At 39.2% G+C, this 22,274-nt stretch overlaps 1 protein-coding gene across 7 annotated transcripts in view; it reads right to left on the minus strand.

Annotated features, from left to right (window-relative positions):
• The window catches only part of DNM3 (dynamin 3), a 609,645-nt gene that overhangs the window by 23,768 nt on the left and 563,603 nt on the right, over window positions 1-22,274 (minus strand). For 5 of the 7 annotated variants that reach the window (XM_070474325.1, XM_070474326.1, XM_070474328.1 and 2 more), the window contains 3 exons: window positions 19,754-19,918; window positions 10,674-10,900; window positions 9,715-9,951 (listed from right to left, as the gene is read on the minus strand). In XM_070474325.1, coding sequence (XP_070330426.1) covers window positions 9,715-9,951; window positions 10,674-10,900; window positions 19,754-19,918 — 629 coding nt within the window. Of the gene's footprint in view, window positions 1-978; window positions 4,819-9,714; window positions 9,952-10,673; window positions 10,901-19,753; window positions 19,919-22,274 lie in introns of those variants that run through there. The other 2 variants (XM_070474327.1, XM_070474324.1) reach the window with 1 other exon arrangement.

The raw sequence follows: 22,274 nt of genomic DNA on the forward strand, positions 1-22,274 counted from the left end.
TAGGAAAACACTGCTGTAATGACCATGGGAGCTGTGCTCAAGAAGACTGCTGGAGAGAGTAAAGCTAGAATGTTTACAAACGAGAGTCTCTCATCTCTACATATATCTGTCTGTAACCATCACTGAGAGGATGGGCAAAGGCAGATGTAATTTATATTTCCACTCTTCTAGAAGGGATCAAAAAAATTTACAGTTTTGTTCCTCCACACCCCCACAGAATGTTAGACTAAAGGATCTCAAAGCATCTCTGTTCTCACTCACAGAAAACTGTTTTGAATAATCTTGTACGTGGATGGGGCCAAAAAACCAGAACATTTTCTTCTGATTATTACCTCATCCGGCGGGCCTGCCAAACACAGTTAGAAGGCAGGTGTCCGACAGAAGTAACCAACGGAAGACTGTCCTATATAACTGGGTGTAGGGCCTAATTTAGAGACAAAGGGGATGAGAAGGACGGGGGTACAAAGCAGGAATGCAATGAGAATGCAGTAAAGACAAAAAAAAGTCCTAAAACCTTGCCTTTTTGCTTTAACATTGCTTTCTGGACTGGAGACAGTGATCAGCACTACCTTCGTTACTCTAGCTCCATATTTTTGTATCTCAAAATGCACTTTAATAAGTGGTATGAAATCCACAGAAAAAAATGTAAAAGTTAACTTTAATGATAAAAATAACAACATATTGACAGAAACCTGAACAGTCTACAGAGACTGGGAAAGTATTTGTAAGTTGCAAAGATTCCCTGTGACCCTCAAGAATATTTTGCTGAGACTTCTTGCTCTACAGGGAAGGGAACAACACAGTAACGATGGTTATTGGTATGAATGCTCCATGTGCTGTTCAGTCACAAGACTGAATAAACACTATATATCAAATGGAAAGGGTCCTGGGTTGAAGGAGGCAAGTATAGTAAAAAAAGAGGGAAATCTACAAGATGTCATCAATCACACACCGAAGTTTTAAGCAAAAGCGAGAAACGTGATTTCAACATGTTTATTCAAAGATAAGGTGCTTCAAAATGAATTTCCAAATACTTATTAGTTTTAGACTATTAAGATGGTAATAGGGTAGTTTAGAGTGTTTGAAATATTAAAACAAATCAAGCAATCATATCAACAACCCTCATTATAGATCCCTAAACTGAACTGGAGAGCATTTAAGTAGGTTAATCAAAGTCCACTGATGAATTGCAGGGATTTTTATGGCCCATTAATTTCAGTCCTGAGAGTTCTGATACTACTGCTATTACAGCTGAAACTATAACTTTTCTTTCTTTCAAAGGATATGTACAGCATGGATTTATTGTGACTTTAGACCCAGTTACGTGGAGGGAAATTACTGCAGTGGTTTCTCTAGTTAACACATTTACTAATGTTTCCTTAATTTTCCACCCCAAGAGGCAATAATTAAGGTAGCATTGGCCTCACATGAAGTTTTATTATTTTAGTTATTAAAATACTTTCCAATACTGTTAAGAAGTAAAAAGAAATTCTAGTTCTTTTAGAAATAAGTAGACGTTTTCCTCATTTTTATAGCTTTACTCCATGAATGGTGGTCTAAAAGGCAAAGCAGAGTGCAGACTTTCTGGCGAAAACACTTGAGCACGAGACTAGGAGGAGATTTATTTGAGGGGAAAAACTGCATTCACTCTTAAAATTGGCTTCAAAAGCAATCCTAATATAAAGTTTAAAAATGCACATGGTACAGAATATACCTTACATAATTATCCATTTCCAAGTGGAATAATTCCATTTTAGATTCTCTGGGCTGCAAAATATCTTTAAAAAAGGCTTTCCCATCTCCTTTTATCATAAAAAGTCTCATGCTAGATGAATGTAAAATATACTGAAATGTAGATAAAGCTGCTCATGAAAATCTGAAACCTAATACAGGTATCTATTTACATGGTGGAGGCAACTGGCATATTTGATTGTAAAATAAGATTATTTTTCAAATCATATTCAGAGCCACCTGAGGTCTCCTTTCTCTTGGGTTTCAAAATTGCCATTGACACTTGGGGATTCACTTGTGGTGATATATCTAGTTGGTGGTTATCTAGTCTTTCCCTTATTCTTTCTTTCTCAAAAACAAAACAAAAGCAGAAAAAGGATAAAGTTTACTTCTAAATTTTATATTAACTTACACATTTACTGGGTTCTCATAACAGCAGCAAGAACAGTATTATCCCGTTTTTCAGTGTTTAATCTCAACGGGGGAAAATGCTGACTTTATGAAGTCTTCATGTGTCTGAGCAATTAAAATCAAGAAGGCCTGGCCTTGTCATTGACCATGAGCAACTGAGAATTTTGCCATTTACCATTTTGATTAAGCATCTTTCCCTCTGGTCCTTGGATGGAATGTGTTCTTTCTACAATTCATGTGAGCTGATAATTTTGGCTGGAAAACAGGAGTGGACAGTTCCTTGTGTTTATGGGAATGGTTAAAAAATAATTTCAGAAATTAGAGCACTCGTTCTTTGTGGATTTGCCTACCGTGTGGCTCTGATGCCTGAAAAGTAGCCAGAAAGAAAAGAAAGTATGATGCCATAATGAGCCTGCCTGGGGCTTTCGACACTGCCCTCTGCAGGAATTCTATTTCTGGTCAAAGTTGCCACATGAGCTTAAACTTCATCTAAATACTGGTAATGTGGCATCAGTACACAGGCAGATTAACAAACCCAGGGCCTTTCCAACACGCCCCCCACCCCCCACCTCCTCTCCTACATTTAAAAATACTGGCCAGACTAAAAGTGTAATATTCTTTTGGAAATAGCATAAAGTAAGCCAGATGGATTTCATTTGGCAACTAAAGGGTGTAAATATGTGTTTAGATTCAGAGGTTCCCCTAGACAATGGTTACAAGATGTTGGCTACAGTAAGCTCAGGGTTTCAATGTCCGGCATTTAAAAATTCTATATTTAAGCAGTAATAAAAATTATGACAAGTAGACAACAGCCATCAAACTCTCAGTTAAATTTTCAGTTCCTCTCTCATACAACTGGAGATAGGCATATAATGCATATTCCGAGTGAAAAATGCAGCATTTACATTTTCATGTTTAATTTCCTGGCTATTTATTGGCAGAAGGGGCTCTAGTAAGCTAAATTTCACTTCTGATTTTTTCCTTGTAACTGATAAATCAGAGGGAGGAAGAAGCGTCCAGCAGCTCATTCTTGGAGCTGGCTGCTTACAGAAAATTTAGAGGTGAAAGAGCCATGGATCATGCTGTGCCATGAATCTCTGAAGTCATTGAAAAACATGCCATCTGATCGTAACTGCCTGAAAATGAAAAAGCATTCCCCGTAAAACCGTTCTTTTCTTACAGTGATGGAGACAAAAGAGGGCAGTGATGAAACAGAAGTACTAGCTTGCGTGCGTCTACAAGACTGTGGGTCTGCTTACACTGGGTAGAATTGTTTTCTTTTCTTTCAGCTGACATCAACTTGCATGTAGGAACATTCAGCAGATCCCAGCTGGTGACAGTTGGCTGCTGACTGGCTACAGGCCGAATGATAACTATTGACTATGCGGTTTTCACCGGACAGGGGCTCTTGTGCCAGACTCCGGTCCTGGCTGTTTTCCTCGATCAGGTGAAACCAGGGGCAGATGGGCTGCCCTGAAACTCAGAAAGGCTTTCCCTTCATTGTTGAAGCTTAGCAATGTAGATTCCCAAACAAGAACAACAACAGAGCTATTTGCTATTATTTGTTGAGGGACGTGGAAGAAGTTGTTTGGTTAACTCAGTGCCAGTTACCATGGGGCTGAGATGGTAGATGGTCTATTGTTATATTTATCGCCCTGCTTTTTTGTACTGTCTCATGTAGATCCTTTCTTATTTTCCTTTTTCTTGTACCCTCCTGCAGTATCAGATGTTTGAAAAAGTAAGGTAAGGAGCACATTGAAAACTTAGAGGCAATCTGAAATCTACCTTGACACAGCTGTAAAGCTCGCACATTCCTGAGCCTGGCCTAAACAGACTGCTAGTCAGTCTGAACTGTGGTGGGATGGAGATGTTTGTGTAAAGTATAAAGTAACTCAAGTTTGCTAGACCCAAGAAGGAAACCACCAGACTAATTTACTTCCACTCGAACTAGAATGAAACCAAGACCCTGAAGAAAGAAAACCTTTGACATTAACCATTGATCCACTTTAGTGAATTATTATGTTACAACCAGAATCACTGTGGTATTTGAATGATTTTGATGAAATATTTAATAGAGAGGCTCAAATAAAATTAAAGACATTTTTTTTAGTGAACATCTTGTGGCCAAATTCCTATGTTTATGAAAATATATTAAGCATCATGATAACTCATGGTAAACCTACAAGTTATTAATTACATTTGGGGTTTCAGTAACAAATTCTGTGACATAGTAGCCTTATGATATGCCTCAAATATTAAGAATCAGAAAGAATGCCTTGAAGTTGTTTCTAGTCTCGGCAATTATACTTTGTAAAAATCCTTGCTTGACTTTTAAATCCAGTTGCTAAATATAAAAACTGTTCCTGAAAAATCAGAACACCTAATCATAAATTTATCTGTTTTGTTCTTTAAAGGAGAAAGATGGTGAGGAAAATAAAAAGCTCATGGCTGAAATCAAAAATCACAAGATGAATTCATCATTCGTCTAAAGACACTCAGCTGCTAAAAGAAGTCATGCTTTTAGAGGGCTGTTGAGGAGGGAGTAAGTCAGGATGTTTCCAGAACATGATTGCTGAGGAGTCAGACACAGGCTAGTCCCACAAGTTGCTTAACTGTCCGTGAACCCTGAGCCCACGACTTCAAGGCTCGGCAGCTTCGTCCTTCATGGCACCAAACCTTGATATTAGGGATGCAAAGACACACTCATAAGAATCACAGGTTTTCTCTTATTCAAAATTTGGGGGATTGGCTAAAAACAAAATAAAACAGGGGAGACTTATTCCTTTGCAAAAAGGATTCTGTGTTACCTGTCAGCTAAATCAATGCATAAAATATGTATGCATAAAAGCGATACAGTACAGAAGACATCAAGGTCAACTATTTAAAACAAGATTAAAGGGAATAAAGGGCTTTTACCTCTGTAAAGAAAAGAACATGCATGCATGGACTGTCTCTTCACATAAAGAACTAATGTATATTTTGCTATGGTTAGTTGAACCGTGAACTGCTGAGAATGTGGGGCTGTGAGAAGACTCTCAAGGTGCTCCATGTAAAGTCAGGGAAACTAAGTCATGGAAGGAGTGCAAGTGGGAGGCCCTGGGGTAAGCTTAATGCTATTCCAGGGCTGTCCCTGCAAGGCAGGGACCCCAATATCACCATGGACCTCCCCAGAGACTCATTCTGTGTAGCACTCTTGATATCCATGCTGTGTTTCTATCATGTGAATGAGCTGGAGTAAAAGCTAACCCTTTCCCCTGATTCACTTGTGCCATTTTTAAAAGACACCATCAGACTTGGAGACAGGGGGTGGTTAAAAGAAAGGACTTCTATTTTTTTAAAAAAGTTGTTTGTTTGTTTTTTTTAAATAGAAGACTGGGTGATGATGTAAGTGAAGTCTGCTTGTCCTTGGATAGAGACCCTTCCTCCCACCCTTATCCCCTTTTGACAGTTGCAAAATAGCTTAGTCCAAGGAAAGGGGAGAAGACAAATGAATAAAATAATGCCAGAATCACCGTTGCCAGGAAAAACACACTCTGATTCAGTTAATTTGTTCTGTTAATGTCAAAGGCTGCGATTCCCATAGCTAATTTTAAGAAGCTCTAACTGAAAGTAGCTATATCAGCCCTAACGTTAGTGTTTGGTCAAACATTAGGATCTTCAAGTAAGAGAATAGGGCCCCTAAAGAGGTACTGAGGTCTGTTTAACAATATCTTGCTAAACAAGGACACGACTAAATGGGGTTTTCCAACTGGGTTTCAGCCCCTGCAGAGAAGCTGATGGAGGTGAGAAAGGAGGGAGACACACCAAACCTTCTAGCAATAGAAAATGTTTCCCAAGTCAGATTTGTGTACAGTCAACTTTCTAATGGCAGAATCATCCCTGTTGGTGAGCCTCTTTGGGACAGAAATGCTTCCCTAGTTCAGAAGGAATTAATTAAAGCAGGCATATAGTTTGCAATATTTCTAGCTCCCTCACTGAAAGGCTCCATGCACATAAACCAGAACAGCTTGAGCAGCTGAGAAAACCTGGGCCAAAAATGACTCCACCAGCCTCTCTCCTTCCTCATCCTTTACATTGGAATGGAAAGATACAATAATAATCACTTAAAAAAAAACACACACACCCAGAACACTCATGGTTTCTGTACAACTGTAAGCACTTTCATTATGTCTGAATAGGGTCATAATAAATATATGCTCTTAAAAGTGAAGATCACAACCTGCTAATGAAATTGTGAATTACCTAGAAGAAAACTATGCACGGGCACACAATGAATAACAGAATCTTTTGCTGCTAAAAGTTGTTTTTGCCTTTGTAATATTAAAGCCCAACAGGGAGCTGGTGGGATACCCCTTGTGCTGTCTTGTCATATTATGAGTTTCTGGTTTCAGATAAAAGGGGAGAAAGGGCCCTTAAGAAAGCAAAGGACTGGGGAAAAAAATTAAATTTCCTTCTCGGAAAGCTAAGGATTGGTTTTCTGAAGATGATGGATAATGGCATTTCAAGTTTTTTAGATTTTAATAGAGAAAATGGAGGCAAGTCATGGAGGGAAAAGAGAATACATAAATAAATAGAACAAGGTGAAGTTTCCACAAGAATTCCCTCAACTTTTTCTTTCTTTCTTTCTATCTCTGTCTCTCTTTCCTCTCCTCTCTCTTTCTTTTTTTGAAATCTTAAACCTCATTTCTGGCTTGCATTTGGTAGGATTCCTGCTCTGGCTTTTATTAAAAACAGACTTTATGTGGTCAGAATTCTCCATCTAAAGCTAAACTTTAATAGGCATAAGGATCCTGACAGAGTCTTTCTTGCTTTCTCTCAGGTGACCACCCCCCTACCCCTCCAGGGATTTCCCTCCCAATGCGCAGAACTGGCGCCGAAACTCGAAGGCTCAGCAGAAAACAACCAACTTTCCTCTTTTACTCAGAACTCTCATTTCTGTTTTACATTTGAGACTCTTTGCAAGGCCAGATCAAATTAAGTCTGGCTCTAACTTAAGAATACTCTAAAAATTTTGAGTAACACAACTGTTGTCCTATAAATTCCCGAGTGCAGACGACTGAAACTTGGAGGTTTCCCTCTCCAGCTCAGGTTCTGGAGGCCGATTCCTGCCGGCTACCCTCTGTGAGCAAGCTCAGAAATACCAAGGGCAACTCCACCTGGCTTCACAAATCAATTTAGCATTCAGCAGTATCTCTGAAGGGTACTGGCAAGCCAGCTTATCTGAAACCAAGAGGTGAAGCAGCCAAGAGAGCAGGCAAAGACATGCACTTTCATTCCTGAAGACAGGCATCCCCAAGTTGCTCTGGTTCCTTCTTATAGCTAAACAGACAAAATAGCTGTCTTCAAGGCTCCTGTGTGGGACTCTAACATCCCTCCCCCAATGACCTCCATACGTTCTTGGCACAATGGCAGACCTTTTCCCAGTCAATTTTAAGTTTCCTTAAAAAATAATTTAATTTTGCTTATAAGTGAGGCTCAGTGTCACTTATGCTTGATTACATGGAAGGGACAGTCTTTTGAATGCTGAAGTACAGAAGTTCTCAAGGGGCGGGAGATTAACTCCCCCAAACCAGTGACAATGTCTGGAAACATTTTCAGTGGTCACAACTTGGTGAGTGCAACTGACATCCAGTGGGTAGAGGCCAGGATGCTGCTAAACGTCCTAAAATGCACAGCACGGTCCGCACAATAAATGCGTCCATAGTGCTGAGGTGGAGAAACCCTGACATTGTGGTTAGGAGACTCGGCTCTGGAATCAGACTGCTCAGTGTTGAAGTCCAGCTCTGTTAGGGCCGGGTTGAGTGCCTTGGGCAAACAGCTTAACCTCTTCATCTAGTTTGTACAATGGACAATCACCTAACTCGTGGGGTTGTTGTGAGCATTAAATAAACATGTACGTGCAGAGCTCTCAGGACAGTGCCCAGCATACGTCGTGGGGGTGGTGGTTTAGTCACTAAGTCGTGTCTGACTCTTGTGACCCTATGGACTGTAACCCACTGGGCCCCTCCATCCATGGGATTTCCCAGGCAAGAATACTTGAGTGGGTTGCCATTTCCTTCTCCAGTGGGTCTTCTCAACCCAGGCATCGAACTTGGGTCTCCTGCATTGCAGGCATATTCTTTACTGACTGAGCCACCAAAGTCAGATATGACTAAAGTGAGCACATGCGCACGCAAAGCAAACATTGAGAGCTCAATAAATATTTTCATTTTTATTATTATTACTAGAATTTAGCTCAGTTCCAAGTAAATTATAAGTCAAATCTACTGAGGTTAGAGGGAAAAAAAACTGGTTTGAGAGTACATATAACCTCTCTGATAGGGACCACAATGGTGATGGCAATTACAACCACCGGAATTTACAGTCTCTTTCAAATACCCCATCTCATATGATTTGGGCAACAACTTTGTTGGGTCTTTATTTCATAGATGAGGAACTCATGGCTCAGTCTGAGTTGCCCAAGACCTGTGGCAAATCAAATCTGATTTCACATTCCCTTCTATTCCTCTACGCCTCCCTTTGTTTAGTGGTTTAAGACGCCCCTTCTTTTCTTCATTACACCCAACAGCCCTGAAGATTGAAATAAATGTAAGCACTGTAATCAGAGGGTGAGGTGACTCAGACTTCATGGGTGGGCAGAAATCACTTCTCTTTTGAAAGTACATGCACAGTAAGGTTTTCCTTCATGGAATATACAAATATTTTAATCCTCTGACTTGAACTTCTAAAAAATTAGCTTTCTCTATGGGCTATTTTCCTTCCTTTTTAAATTTCTGATGTTGAAAAAAAACCCTAATTCCCTCTATTTTCAAAATCTCTAATTAATATATTGACTGTAAATGTATGAAGGTGAGACTATAGTTTCAAATATATGTGGTATACGTTTCGAGTTTGTTATTTATTAGCTATTTTGTTTCACAATTAAGCCTGAAAATTTGCTTATAAATGCCAAAATGTATTATTCAAATGTACAATGTTCTGTCTTATTTATTGTCAGTGACTGTACACAGCAGTCATATGTCTGTGTTAAAATAAAAAACAATTGCAGATGGATCAGCCAGATTTTTGCTCAGCCTACATTAAAGTTAGTAACATTGGGTTTAAGGGTCAAAGTTCGGAGGGCAGATGGATAATATTCCTTGAAGTCAATGGTTTTATAGAATTCCTCTGGTAATAGAAGAGGCTAGGCTTTAGCTTGTGATGCTCTGGTGACCTAGGGAGCACACAGCTTGCAGCAAACCAGCCACTGGCTCTTTCATTTCAAAGCTCTCTGTCAAATTCTACAAACAGCCGTCAAAATGTCATTCATCTGGACCTAAGTTTCTGGGGTTCATTTAGTTTGTGCCAGTAGAGAAAGGAGAGTGTAGTCCATATATTGGTTTCTAAATGGAGTCATGGGCTCAGCAATCTTCCTATGATTCCCCTCCGGGGGGAGGGGGTACCACAAACGTGTATGACAGTATCTTTGCCATTTTCTTTTCCAAATCAATTTTGTCTGTCAAGCTATGAGAAGAGAACCCACGAGCATCCCGCTCCCGAACCCCCTACTTCAGCTGCGTGCAGAACACTCACCTCGGGACGCTGGGAGGGGCCCTGGTGGGCCGAGACGGAACCTGCGGAGGCGCCCCGAACGAGTCACTGCTGTTGGGGAAAGGAGGTAATGGGCCGGGCCGGAAAGGTACTGGCGGCGCCCCTGAGTGGGGTCCCGGGGAGGGGATGGCGGGTGCGGGTCCCCGGCCGGACGTGGGTCGCGGGAGGGGTGCACTCAGCGTCGGCCTCCTCTGGGTGGTGGGGCTTGGAGGGGGGGACCTGGGGACAGAGAGAGACAGCAGTTTGCCCATCCTCCTTTCCATCAGAAAGTGAAGTGAAGTCGCTCAGTCGTGGCCGACTCTTTGCGACCCCTTGGACTGTATGTAGCCCACCAGGCTCCTCCGTCTATGGGATTCTCCACGCAAAAATACTGGAGTGGGTTGCCATTTCCTTCTCCATCAGAAGTCATCCTTCAAAAATGTTATAATTGACTACGTTTAAAAAAGTATTGTCTGACTAACTCAGATACACATTAGGGATATTATAAAAGGGTAAAAGGTGAAAGGAAGTTTCCTTCCCCACCCGTTCCTCTGTGGAGACAACCAGTATCTTTCCCTAGGTATCCTTTTTATCTATATTCTATAATATCTTCTGTCTCTCATATATATATATATATATATATATATATATATGTGCATAAATTGCTTTCTTGTACACAACGTTCTACAACTTAAATTTTTTTTTAAGTTTCACATTAACTGGACTGTCTTTTCACTTCAGTACTTATTCTTTTTAATGGCTGTATAACATGCCATTGTCCAGGTATTTTGTGCTTGTTTTTGAAAGGAGCTGAGACTATCTGACTCTCTCTCTCCCTCCTGAACTTAAATATTCCTTTTCCTCTTTTTGCTTTAGGTTCATATTGGTTTAGGGAACCACATTCAGAAAACAACTCTGGACTAGCTGGGAGGCCTCTGGCATTGGGGGCACTATCTTCCTACCTGCGGGAATGCTGGATCCAGGAGTCGTCCACGGGTGGTGGTGCGGGTGTGAATGTCGTGGCTGTGTTGATATCACCGATGACCACGAGGGCTTCTTTAAGGGCCTGGTACATTCGAAGCATCTCGTCCCGGCGCTGAGCCTGCTCCGCAGATTCCTCCATCAGGGTATTTTGGTCCTCTGAAGAATATAACTGCGCTAGGAGCTCGGAATTTATGAAATCTTTAACCTGTTGAGTCACCGCAGAAAAGTGAAAAATGGAAATGAATGAGTGACTAAATGATAAATTGGTTCAGAGCCTGTGGACAAAGTCCACAAAAGTATACTCTGGGAAAGGGGACACATCATGCATGTTTACTTTTCTTTCTTCATTAGTCTCCCAATGCCAGTAACAGTTTTCCCTCTCTGACTTATGGCTGTTGGTACTAAAGAAAAACAGGTAGTTGAAAAGAGGGCCAAACCTTGCCATTGTCAGAACAAGGCCTATTGGTTGTACAAGCATTTCTGCAATGTTGTCTGTGGCTGCTTGGTTTATAGACAAGGGAAAGTACCAGGAGGTAAGTGGTGGTATTTTCAGTAGGAAACAATGATGTAGGGAAACTTAGGTAATAACACAAGCTATGTATTCCTTGGTATTTCAGCCCTTTACCTATCTTTTACCAAAAATCACTGTAATATTATTAAGACCCCAGGTTTCCATGTTATCTCAAAAGTGGAATTAGTACCAGTAAGTGAATATTTATTAAATATAGAATCATATATAATTATGCAAGTTTGTTTACCAAAAAAATGATACATTCTCTGGTTTCTGGAGCTTAACAGTGATGAAGACTGACACAAGGTTCCATAGTTAAGCTTCTATGACATAAAGTTCCATATAAGAAAACAAATTAAAATATGAACAATTCATGTAAGTCTTTGGGGGGGGCATTTTGTGTCAGGATGAGAATGGAAAGGATGCACTGTCACACAGCCTTGAGGGAGAGAGAATCAATAACTGCATTTCATCAAGTCTAAAATACCCCGGATTTTGAGACATACCACTCTTTTACGTGCCACTAAGCAAGGAAAACCACCATCAGCTAAACTACAACAGAATGCCAAGGTATCACGGAGTGTCACATGCATCTTCATATCAGAAATGTTAAATGTGGAAAAAAGTGAATGTGAGAATCAATGAAATCCAATGTGTCTTCACAAGTTATCTGATTTAATTCTCACTGCATATGTATGAAGCATGTATTATTATCCCAATTTTATAGATGCAGGAACTGAATGAAACTCAGAAAGGTTAAGTAACTTGCCCAAAGTCACACAACATTAAATTGAACCCCACATTTTCGGACTTGTCTAGTGCTCTTTCCATGACCCCCTTGCCTCACTTTGAATGCCTAGAAAAGATAATTTACATTTAAGCATCATGATTATAGTGTGGTACACAAGTATGCCACTTAACTTAAGCCTAGGAAAATAAACCAACTTGGATTTTTCAGTGCCTCTGTTAAGAGAAAGTTAACACTAATCTAGAGTCACTGGATCTAAGAAAGGCCAAAAGCAAGTATATTTAATTGTTATAAATTCAAGCAGACAACAGAACACCTGTCGGATGCTCAAGATTCCTCGGTTGTTAAATTTGTTACTCAGAAATGACAAGTTTCTAATGTAACTTCACTATATAACTTTCACTATTTTTTAAAGGTATCAAATCATGTAAATAATTCTACTAATCAGAGAATTCAGCTAAATCACAGCTCTGTTGTGAAATAAATAAAAACTGTTCTGTCTACATATTCTGTAAACCAGGAGTGATTTAAATGTAGAAGCAATCTAATACATGAGATGTATCCAGGCAACTGTCTGGGGGAAGGGGAAGTTTATGTATGATAGCTGTAGAAGGCAAATTTGGCCAGGTAACCCTGGGGCCAGATGTGAAGGCCTTGAAAGCCAAGGAAAAGTATTTGAACTTTATCCACTTGGCAATGGGGAGCCATGGAAGGCTTTTAAAGCAAGTAAGTGAAATAATAAAAGAGAGTTTTAGGAAAGTCAATCTGGCTGTGATTGGAAAAGAATTTGCAAGAGTGGTAGTAGAGATAAAGAATTCTGTCAGAAGACCACTGCAGATTTATGGAATGATAAGGGTTTAATTTAGCAAGGCTGCTGTGGAATAGAAAATATGGGCGCAGATAAATGATATTATAAAGGAAAAACCAGCTGGATCTGGTGCTGTTTGGATATGAGGGGCAAGGAAGAAAGGAACAAAGACCCTTCAAACATTGAAGTTTGGGTGAGTGGAAGTCAAGGAAAGTCAGGTTTAGAGAAAAGACAGTAAATTTGGCTTAAGAACTGTTCTCCTCCTTGAAGATTTATTTACTGCTAAACACACTTGTAGGTACCCAAGGAGTCATGCACGTTTGCACAAATCTTCCACTGTGAGGTGTGTAAGTACTTGGAGAGATGGTGCGACTCCAAACTCAAAACCAGACAAGTTTCCTGGCATTGACCATCAGTCGGGTTAAGCTCTTTTGAAGCTTTACATCTTCCTGGAGTATCACTTAGAATCTATTAAACACAATTTAAAAGAAGGTCCTTCCAAGAATAGATTTAAAGCAGATCTGAATTAAGAAGCAACTGTCAAACAAACCACGAAATAAAATAATAAGAGCCTGCTTCGGCATTTTGATCAAAGATCTGCCTTGAATCAACTCTTCCACATCAAAATGTTACATGTTAAAACCTGCCTACTATCCAATAGATTTGGCAATGTCCTGAAATAATATGAATGATTTTAGCATAAGAGAAAGTGGCAATATAGCACAGTGGTTAAGGGCATATTCTTTGGAATCAGACAGCTCAAAATTTGAGTCCTACAGGACTTCCCTGCTGGTCCAGTGGTTAAGACTCCATGTTTCCATGGAGGCTCAATCACTGGTTGGGGAACTAAAATCCCACAAGCCACGTGTCACAGTCCAAAGATGAATTTGAGTCCTAGCTCTAACATTTATAGTTCTTAGACAAAAAACTTAACCTTTTTGAGTTTCAGATTCCTGATCTGCAAAATGAGGTTAAGGGTAGGAGCTGCCTCAAGGGTTGGTATAAGAAAAAAAAGAGTTGGTGCAAGGATTTGGTGAAACAGTGAATATATATTGCCTAGCATGATGCCAGGGCTTCCCTGGTGGCCCAGATGCTAAAGAATCTGCTTGCAGTGAGGGAGACCTGGGTTCGATCCCTTGGTCGGGAAGATCCCCTGGAGAAGGGAATGGCTACCCACTCAAGTATTCTTGCCTGGAGAATTCCATGGACAGAGGAACCTGGTAGGCTTGATGCCTAGTACTTAGGCAGTGCTCCATCAACAAAAGCTATTCTTTTTATAGTATAAGGTCTAAATTGAGATTCGGTATGTAGAGGTAGGCAGCTAGGGCAATAGTGCCAGCATCAAGTAACATAGTTCATGTAGAGCAAAGTTAACATTTATTTTGCATGTAAGAAAATTTGAAACTCTTCTCCTCCTGCTAGCCTCACTTTGTAATGCTACAACTGGAACAAAGGTAGGGGGGGCTTTGGGGAGTTTCCAGATACTTTAGGGACTTTCTGAGCAGTTTGTATGTCAATGGTACAAATATTTAAATCAAGGATTCTGCACAATTGGAGGCCAAGTGGATCCCTTTTAGATGATAGCATTGAGAAAATACCTCACAGAACATGACCTAAACTAATTATACTTGGATGTGAGATTTCAAAGAATCTTTATGCCTTTAATTATAACACCTTATAACCTATACATCTTTGTGAGGTTCACCAAAAAATTCTCACGCACAAAGCCTCATTCCAGTTCAAACTCCACAGGCTAGATAAACAGGCATTACTGCACCATGTCGTTCTGCTCAGTGTAAAGGAATGTGAGGTCATTAAAAATGTTCCACATGTTTTCCTCTCTTTCTGACTTTAACCCTTCTCTAGCAACCTGCAGTATTTCTGAATCTTTAACTTTCCTCTTTGTCTTTATTAATAAAACCATTTAAAGCCTTCACAAACAGAAGAGATACTTATAAAGTTTTCATACAGTTCAGTTACTAAGAAGACCATTTCCTTAAAACCTTTTTGTTTTGAGACAGGAGGGGCCACAGAATGGCGCAGTGATAAGTTTCATTCACATGAATACACCTATAAAAACTTAATTAAGAAGTTTAATTGTGTTAAGCTTTAGAGAGGGGCTTGGTTAGAATTTATAGATTCCTTGGGATCTCACAATTTTCTCATTTCTACTTGAGACTGCTTTCTGTTTCCCAGGGATTTCATTTTGGTAAAGACCAACCAAGTTTTCCTTCTTTGAAAAGGAATATCCTTTGACTCACAAAGGTTGAGCAAAGAAGATGGGCAGAAAAAAGTACATACTGTACAATTCCAAAGTTCAAGTATAGGCAGAATTAATCTATGATATAAGAAAGCAGGAGAGTTACCCTTGGTGGTGAGTGATGGTCGGGGTGGAGGGAAGCAAAAGTGGGGCTTCTGGGGCTTCTGGGTCTTAGTTGGGATCTGTTTCTTGAGCAGGATACAGAATTCTTGACTGGTGGAAACAAATCAGTGCTCTGGTATTTAAGATGTCCTTTCCCTTCAAATAATGAATGTTTAAAATAACACTCTACTTCATACACATTAAAGTTACAGTAAGTTGTGAAACTAGGGCACGTGTTACTAATTTTCCACCAAAGGGCTAATGGCCAAGGAGAGTGAATGTGGACCTCCAGAGGTCTAGGGGCACAGGCTCCAAGTGTGAAATGCCTCTAGGTTTTGTATTTGGTTCTTAAAATGTTTCATAAAACTTTACATTCTATTTCATATTAGCTGGGTTTGTTTGAAAACGAGGAACAATGTTTTAAATTACTTACTAGTTAAGATTCAAAACATTGTTTCTTGTATTCAAACAAACCCTAATCAAATTTTCAAGTAAAATGAACCCTCTGGGAAGACAGACATGTATATGCTATGTGGATCAGAGCCCACCCCCCTAGTTTGAGAAGACTGACTTAGAATGTTCTGAATCTTGCCATGTGCACTCTCTGGTGGTGGACTGGAGAGAATATCAGACCATGAATGAGAAGACATGAAGGTAGATTTTAGTCATGATCCTGCCACCACCAGCTGTGTGATCTTGGGCAAGTCACTCAGCCTCTTGAAGCCTCAACTTCTTCATTTGAAACTGGACAAAATCATGAGTACCCAAAAGGTGGCTGTCCTATTGGTTCAAACACAGACTTAAGTGCCACTTTGCCACTAACACTTCAAATAAAGCTGGATTCACTTTCTTGATTCTCTGATCAAGAACTGCTGGTAGTATGAGCTAGAAGAAGAGGCTATCAAGATATGCTTGCTATGCAGTGTTATATGTGTGTTTTCTTTAAAGTCTCAAACAAAACTCTGTCGCTTTGCCTGTAGCCTGTCCGGAAAAACCGCCTGTCATAAACTTGCTATTTCTTTGTGCCGCTGTTACCTGGTATGTTTAAGCAATGAAACAGCTGCTGCATTTCAATAGACAAAGGCTTACAGTATGTCTGAGGCGAGGCATTTATTGCTGGCTTTAAACTTCTTAAACAATTCCATATGGAGACTTGAGTGGCAGAACACTTAATGTAAACTTTCAAAGGAAACTGCCCACCAAATTCTGAACTTTATGAAAGTTGGCTGAAACATATTCGTTTTCAGAAGGCAGAGTAGCCATTCCCATTTCATAGAGGAAAGGCCACAGCCTGGCTTTCAATAGTGATAGTTAACAAATAGAGGACCCGGTTTTAGGCATTTATGGGTTCTGCAGGAACAACTAGCTTTTTCACCCACAACCATTTATAGAAACAGCAGGGTAAGTAGATGGAATTCAGAATGAGGAGTCAAAGTATTTGTTTTTCTTGTTATGATTCTATGATTAATTCTCTCACTTGAAGATCTCTTCACTTTAAGTTAAAAAAAAATCAACACATATGTATGACACAGTGCTGGGTGTTCAGTGTGTTTCTGTTCCTCGTACTCAAAGGGGTGCTTTTGAAATGAACAAAAAGGGATCAGATGTTCTGCACCATAAGATGTCATGAGAATGTATTTTTTAAAAAGGGGATTTGTATTTTTACATATACATAATTATACATATAAATTTATATTATTCACACACATATAGAAAACTACATACTTTCATTTTTGTTCAGTCGCTAAGTTATGTCCAACTCTTTGCGACCCCATGGACTGTGGCACACCAGGCTCCATTGGGCTTTCCCGGCAAGAATATTGGAGTGGGTTGCCATTTCCTTCTCCAGGGGATCTTCCCAGACCAGGGACTGAACCTGCATTTCCTGCATTGGCATGTGGATTCTTTACCACTGAGCCACCAGGGAAGCTCTATATACTTTTACATATACGGTTAAAATGTAGATGAAATAATATCCAAAGAAAAGTAATCATCCTAGATGTATAAAACTATTTTCTGGTAGATACGAAAAATTACATTCAAACAAAGACAGCCATAATGTCATAAGAATCCAGCATTACATAATGTTTTTACTTTCTCCACATTCCTATCAATCTCTACTTCAAGGTTTGACCTTGGAGATCAAGTCTTAATTGAAGTCTTCTTTCTCATGACTCTTATGTGAGGTCTCCCTGAGGACAATTAGCAGAACTTCACTTCCATGGATAATACCCTTAGGTAGGGGTTTTGCCATCTCAGAAAGCAAGTGAGTGGTGAGGGGTGAGGGCAATTATCCTCATGTTTCTTTGTGTGTGTGTGTTTCTTGAGAAGGTGAAAGTAGGATAGATCTGCAATCAGTTTTTTTTTCCTCCTTTTGACTAATTTATGTCAAACCACTCCTCACAGCTATAGACAGGAAGTGCTATTTCCTGTGCTGATGATTTAATATAGTGCAGAGCAGAGCAGCGTTTGAACTGATGGCAGCACTAATGACTCTCGGTAAAACAGTGAAAAGATAAATGATTCTTAATCAGGAAAATGTTTAAATAAGCAAGTGCCTGGATTCCACAGCAAAACAACCTGAACTCATTTAAGTGAAGTTAAGAGGGTAATTTGAAAAATACACAGACTATTTGTTTAGTACTTTATATTTTTCAAAATGGCATAGAGTCACATTTATTATGTTCTCTGACAATTCTGGGGGGCAGCTCAGGGTTCCTAGTATAGTTTTAGAAGTGACTGAGTTCAGCCTAGAGGGGCCAAATGATTTGCTTCAGGTCACACAGCAGGCCATTGACTAAGCTTAACTATATAATTTATAGTTTCCAATATATTTCCAATACATTGCTTACCTGCTGCTGATACTTCAAAGCATTCTACTCACCTTGTTTGAATAAATGAAATGTATATGAAAATAAAGTGAGTTAAAAACAAGATTGCTCATGTGACTGGGGTCTTCAAGTCAAAGAGCTCATACATCATGAACAACGAACTGTCAAACTTAGAATTTTGAAAGGAATCTTAATATATGGATAATGGTTATTTCAATTCTTTAGTAGGCAGCTATATTAGTTTCTTATAACTATACTTTTAATTGTATTGATACTTACATATATACTATCTTGGGGAACAAATACCTAAGCCAGATACCTTTTTATGATTCATATTTTATATATGGAGGAAATAAAGACACAAAGGACTGTCTTAGGTTAAACCTAGACAGTGTATTAAAAAGCAGAGATATCACTTTCTGACAAAGGTCAAAGCTACGGTTTTCCCAGTAGTCACGTACTAATGTGAGAGTTGGACCATAAAGAAGGGTCAGTGCCGAAGAATTGATGCTTTCGAACTCTGGTGCTGGAGAAGACTCTTGAGAGTTCCTTGGATAGCAAAGAGATCAAACCAGTCAATCCTAAAGGATATCAACCCTTAATATTCATTGGAAGGACTCATGCTGAAGCTGAAGCTCCAATACTTAGGCCACATGATACGAACAGCTGAGTCATTGAAAAAAGACTCTGATGATGGGAAAGATTGAGGGCAGAAAGAGAAGGGGGCAACAGAGGTTGAGACAGTTGGATGGTATCATTGATTCAATAGACATGAGTAAGCAAACTGAGGGAGACAGTGAAGGACAGGGAAGCCTGGTGTGCTGTAGTCCATGGGGTCACAAAGAGTCAGACATGACTGAGCAACTGGACAATAACAGCACAGTTTGAAGCAAAACCAAGTAGAGAATCCAGGTTCCTCCTGAATTCCAGGGTGGGGCTCTTTTCTACTTTACCATCTAATTTTTGTTACAAGCAAATGCTAATAATATATTATTGATTTAAATAAAAATGTGTCCTTAGAAGGTAACAAGGAATAAATTGGTGTTTCACTTTTCAAGAGTCAGAAAAGCCTGCTATAAACATCCCATTGTAGCCTATCTTATCTAAAAGATAAGTTCTCAAATAAATTGTGGTATTATTTATAGTTTAGCAAAGTAGCTACCAAAAGAACCAAACCAGACCATGTAATTTAAGTATCATTTCCTGACTGCTGTAAAAATAACCATGAAAAGGGAAAGATTCTATGAAATATAGATCAATTACTTTGAGATCCTTGGTTCTATCATCTTGCCTTAGAAAAGAAGAAGAAACTGATTTTGTATCCATGGGGATAGGGCAAAAAGCCCTTTGCTAGGTTAAAATAGTATTCTATAATTTTTAGAAGGTGAGAAGAACTATATTACCATATTCTGTATGAATATGTAGAAAAGAATAGATATATTTTGTCTTTAATTTCAAAGCCTAGGAGCCAGGGTATCTGGTTTTATTCCTGACTTTGCAACTAATTTATTCCTTGACTATAGTGTTTTTGCTCTGTTTTATCATGAGCAAATTCACACCCTTCTAGAGGAGACAGCCAATAGGAAATAGCACTTTACTGTAGCTAAAAGTTTTATGTTTTCTTTCCTAAGTTCCCTTCCACTCAGTCAATTATCACTTGTAATGGAAAATGATAAGCCTGGGTAATAGGTGTTTTGACCATCCAGAAAATATCACAAAGAAGCTGAAGAGAGTATGAGCAATTTCCACACTAGTATGGGATTAGAAGTTAAAAATGAGACAGCTGATAAACACTTACATTATTGATCATAAGGTGCATTATTGTTTTGGGGATTAGGTCTCGGATACATTTGTTGATAATAGACATATAGGAGTCTACAAGGTTGCGAATAGTCTCCACTTGTCTCTCCAATTGTGGGTCCATAGAAAAGTTTTCTGCTTGGCCATTCTCATCATTTTCAGTCTAACGGAAAGGAAAGAAAAACAAGGATTATTTCACATTGATTCAGAAGAAAAAAAATACCAGACATTATCATATGATTGACTTCTGTTTACTGAATTTGAAGTTGTACTACCAGATGGTAACATCTTTATCTTATCAAACAGCCATTTATTCTGAAAAGAGATCAGAACCATGCAGTTATTATTCTACCTTTAGCCTGCCACAATCAAGGAAAAGCAAAATACTGGGATTCTGAATGAATGTTTAGACAGACAATCAGATAAACAGTGCACCTAACAACATACCTCTAGAGAACAATGTAATCTTAAGCCATTTGCAAGTTGGCCAAAGAACTGAATCCAAACATCTGATGCAGATGTAAACCTCTGGGAGGGGTCTCCAGGGATTCTATAGATTAGAAATAACCTTGGTGTTGTTCTGGAACTCCTAGGTCTGCTCTGGAATGGATCAGCACTTGGATCAGTCCAGATTTAAAACTAAATCTCCTAGGCCTGGCCTGGAGCCAAAATAAGAGATAGAGGGGATAATGCATTTTTCCATGCACTTGCTGGAATTTGTTCTATAAATTCATGCTTCTGTCATCACTACTAAAGGCTGGCTCCACTGTGAAAAACTTACAGTTTTAACTTCCAACTTGTTATTCTTTGAATAAAACAGAATACATCCAAACACAAAGCATTTATTTGTGCAACATGAGAGAAGCATCTGTTTTCTATACTCTGCAACTTGAGTTAATTAATTTTGGCTTATCCACCAGAGGCTGGGCTGGGCATCTTCCTCATTAAGGGCTGACCTGTTGGCTTGGCATTGAAATCAATTTAGAATAAATGGTCTCCATTTCAAGTCAGGTTGAACCATCTAAGCCCCAGAACATGATACAACTATTGTTAGTGGTCTGGCCGCTTTCTAGCATTTGGAAAGATTTAATTACTAATGCAAAAAAAGAGGGGGATATAATTTATTGCTTCCAATGTGGACATGAAGTAATTTTCTTTGGAAATGTACCTACTTTGATCTGCCAGGTTTTTAATCATCCAATCAGTTCTCGGCAAAGCACTGTGCTGAATTGCTTAAATGGATCTATAAATAAGTGTTAACTTTGGATCAATATGTATGTGTGAAAGGCATATTTGTAGGCCACAAGATCAACAATAACAAAGATAGAAATTAGTTCTAAACATTTATATAGGCTTCTGTTGCTTTTCTAACACCTTAAAAATATTAAAATAATATGTGCTCACTCTAAAACACAACAGTTACTTTCCAAACCTAAGAGTCGAATCGCATACTTCATGATGACAACTGGAGGACATTTCTGAGGCATCTTACTGCTACTGTAGCAAGAGAGGGGATTAGAAGTCTCAATAATGACAGTTGTTTCCCTATCCCATTTCTTTTTAAATGGTCTTTGGTCACTGAAAGAAGTAAATCAGGGAGTTCCTTACTTTTATTATTAATTTGCAATATAAGCTCAATAGGGTTTGGGATAAATAGGTAAAAAGCTAGGGTGATAAAGTGGTAAAGTGATAGAGGGAAGGTCAGCAAAGGCAGTGAAAAAAACTTCTTCCCAGGGCATTAAAAACTACTGCAGATTGTGTGCCACACAGCCTAAATTCTAGAATCAGTGGTAACTGCAATGTTGTCTTAAGGGTATCGTATTTGAAAGTACAAATTTAAACTCAGGCTTTATCAGGTACCCGTTGTGTGGCCACACCTCACTTATTTAATGTAACTGAGACTCAGCTTCCCCATCTTTAAAATGGAGATACACAAGTTTTCTCTGAAAAACTTGTGTAAGTTAAATGAGACAATGCATATGAAGTAATCTAGCCAAGGGCCTTGTGGGTTCTCAATAATGTTAGTTTATTTCTTTCCTTTCTGAATATTCATGGAATGAGTTAGAGAGCCACTTGGTTCTCAACACACATTATGAAAATTTAAGTTGAAAAATTGGAGCACAAGACATTTTCAATTCAAATAATATAAAAATAGCAAACTACTATTTTTAAATTGCCGTGTTTTCTACAAGCTAGGCTCTTTCCCTGGAATCCCCTCCTCCCATCTGTGAAGACCTTTTATCTTTCAAAAGTCAGCTTCACCATCACCTCTTCTAGACAAACTCCCAATGGCCCTCAGACCCACCATCACTCCCTGCACAGTACTTCACCTGTGTCTTGTACTACCATCTATGATTTATATCCAGCCTAGTTATGCTGCTCCCACTATTAGACTCCAGGGTCTTGTTTATTTCGCCCTTCTCAGCAGCTAGCACAAAGCTTGATGCACCAGAGAAAGAGAAGGAGGAGGAGGAGTTAACACTAAAAAGGCTTTGCCTAAATCAAGGAAGCTGCCTCAG

The sequence above is a fragment of the Odocoileus virginianus genome, chromosome 11 (assembly GCF_023699985.2).
Source record: "Odocoileus virginianus isolate 20LAN1187 ecotype Illinois chromosome 11, Ovbor_1.2, whole genome shotgun sequence".
Lineage (NCBI taxonomy): Eukaryota > Metazoa > Chordata > Mammalia > Artiodactyla > Cervidae > Odocoileus > Odocoileus virginianus.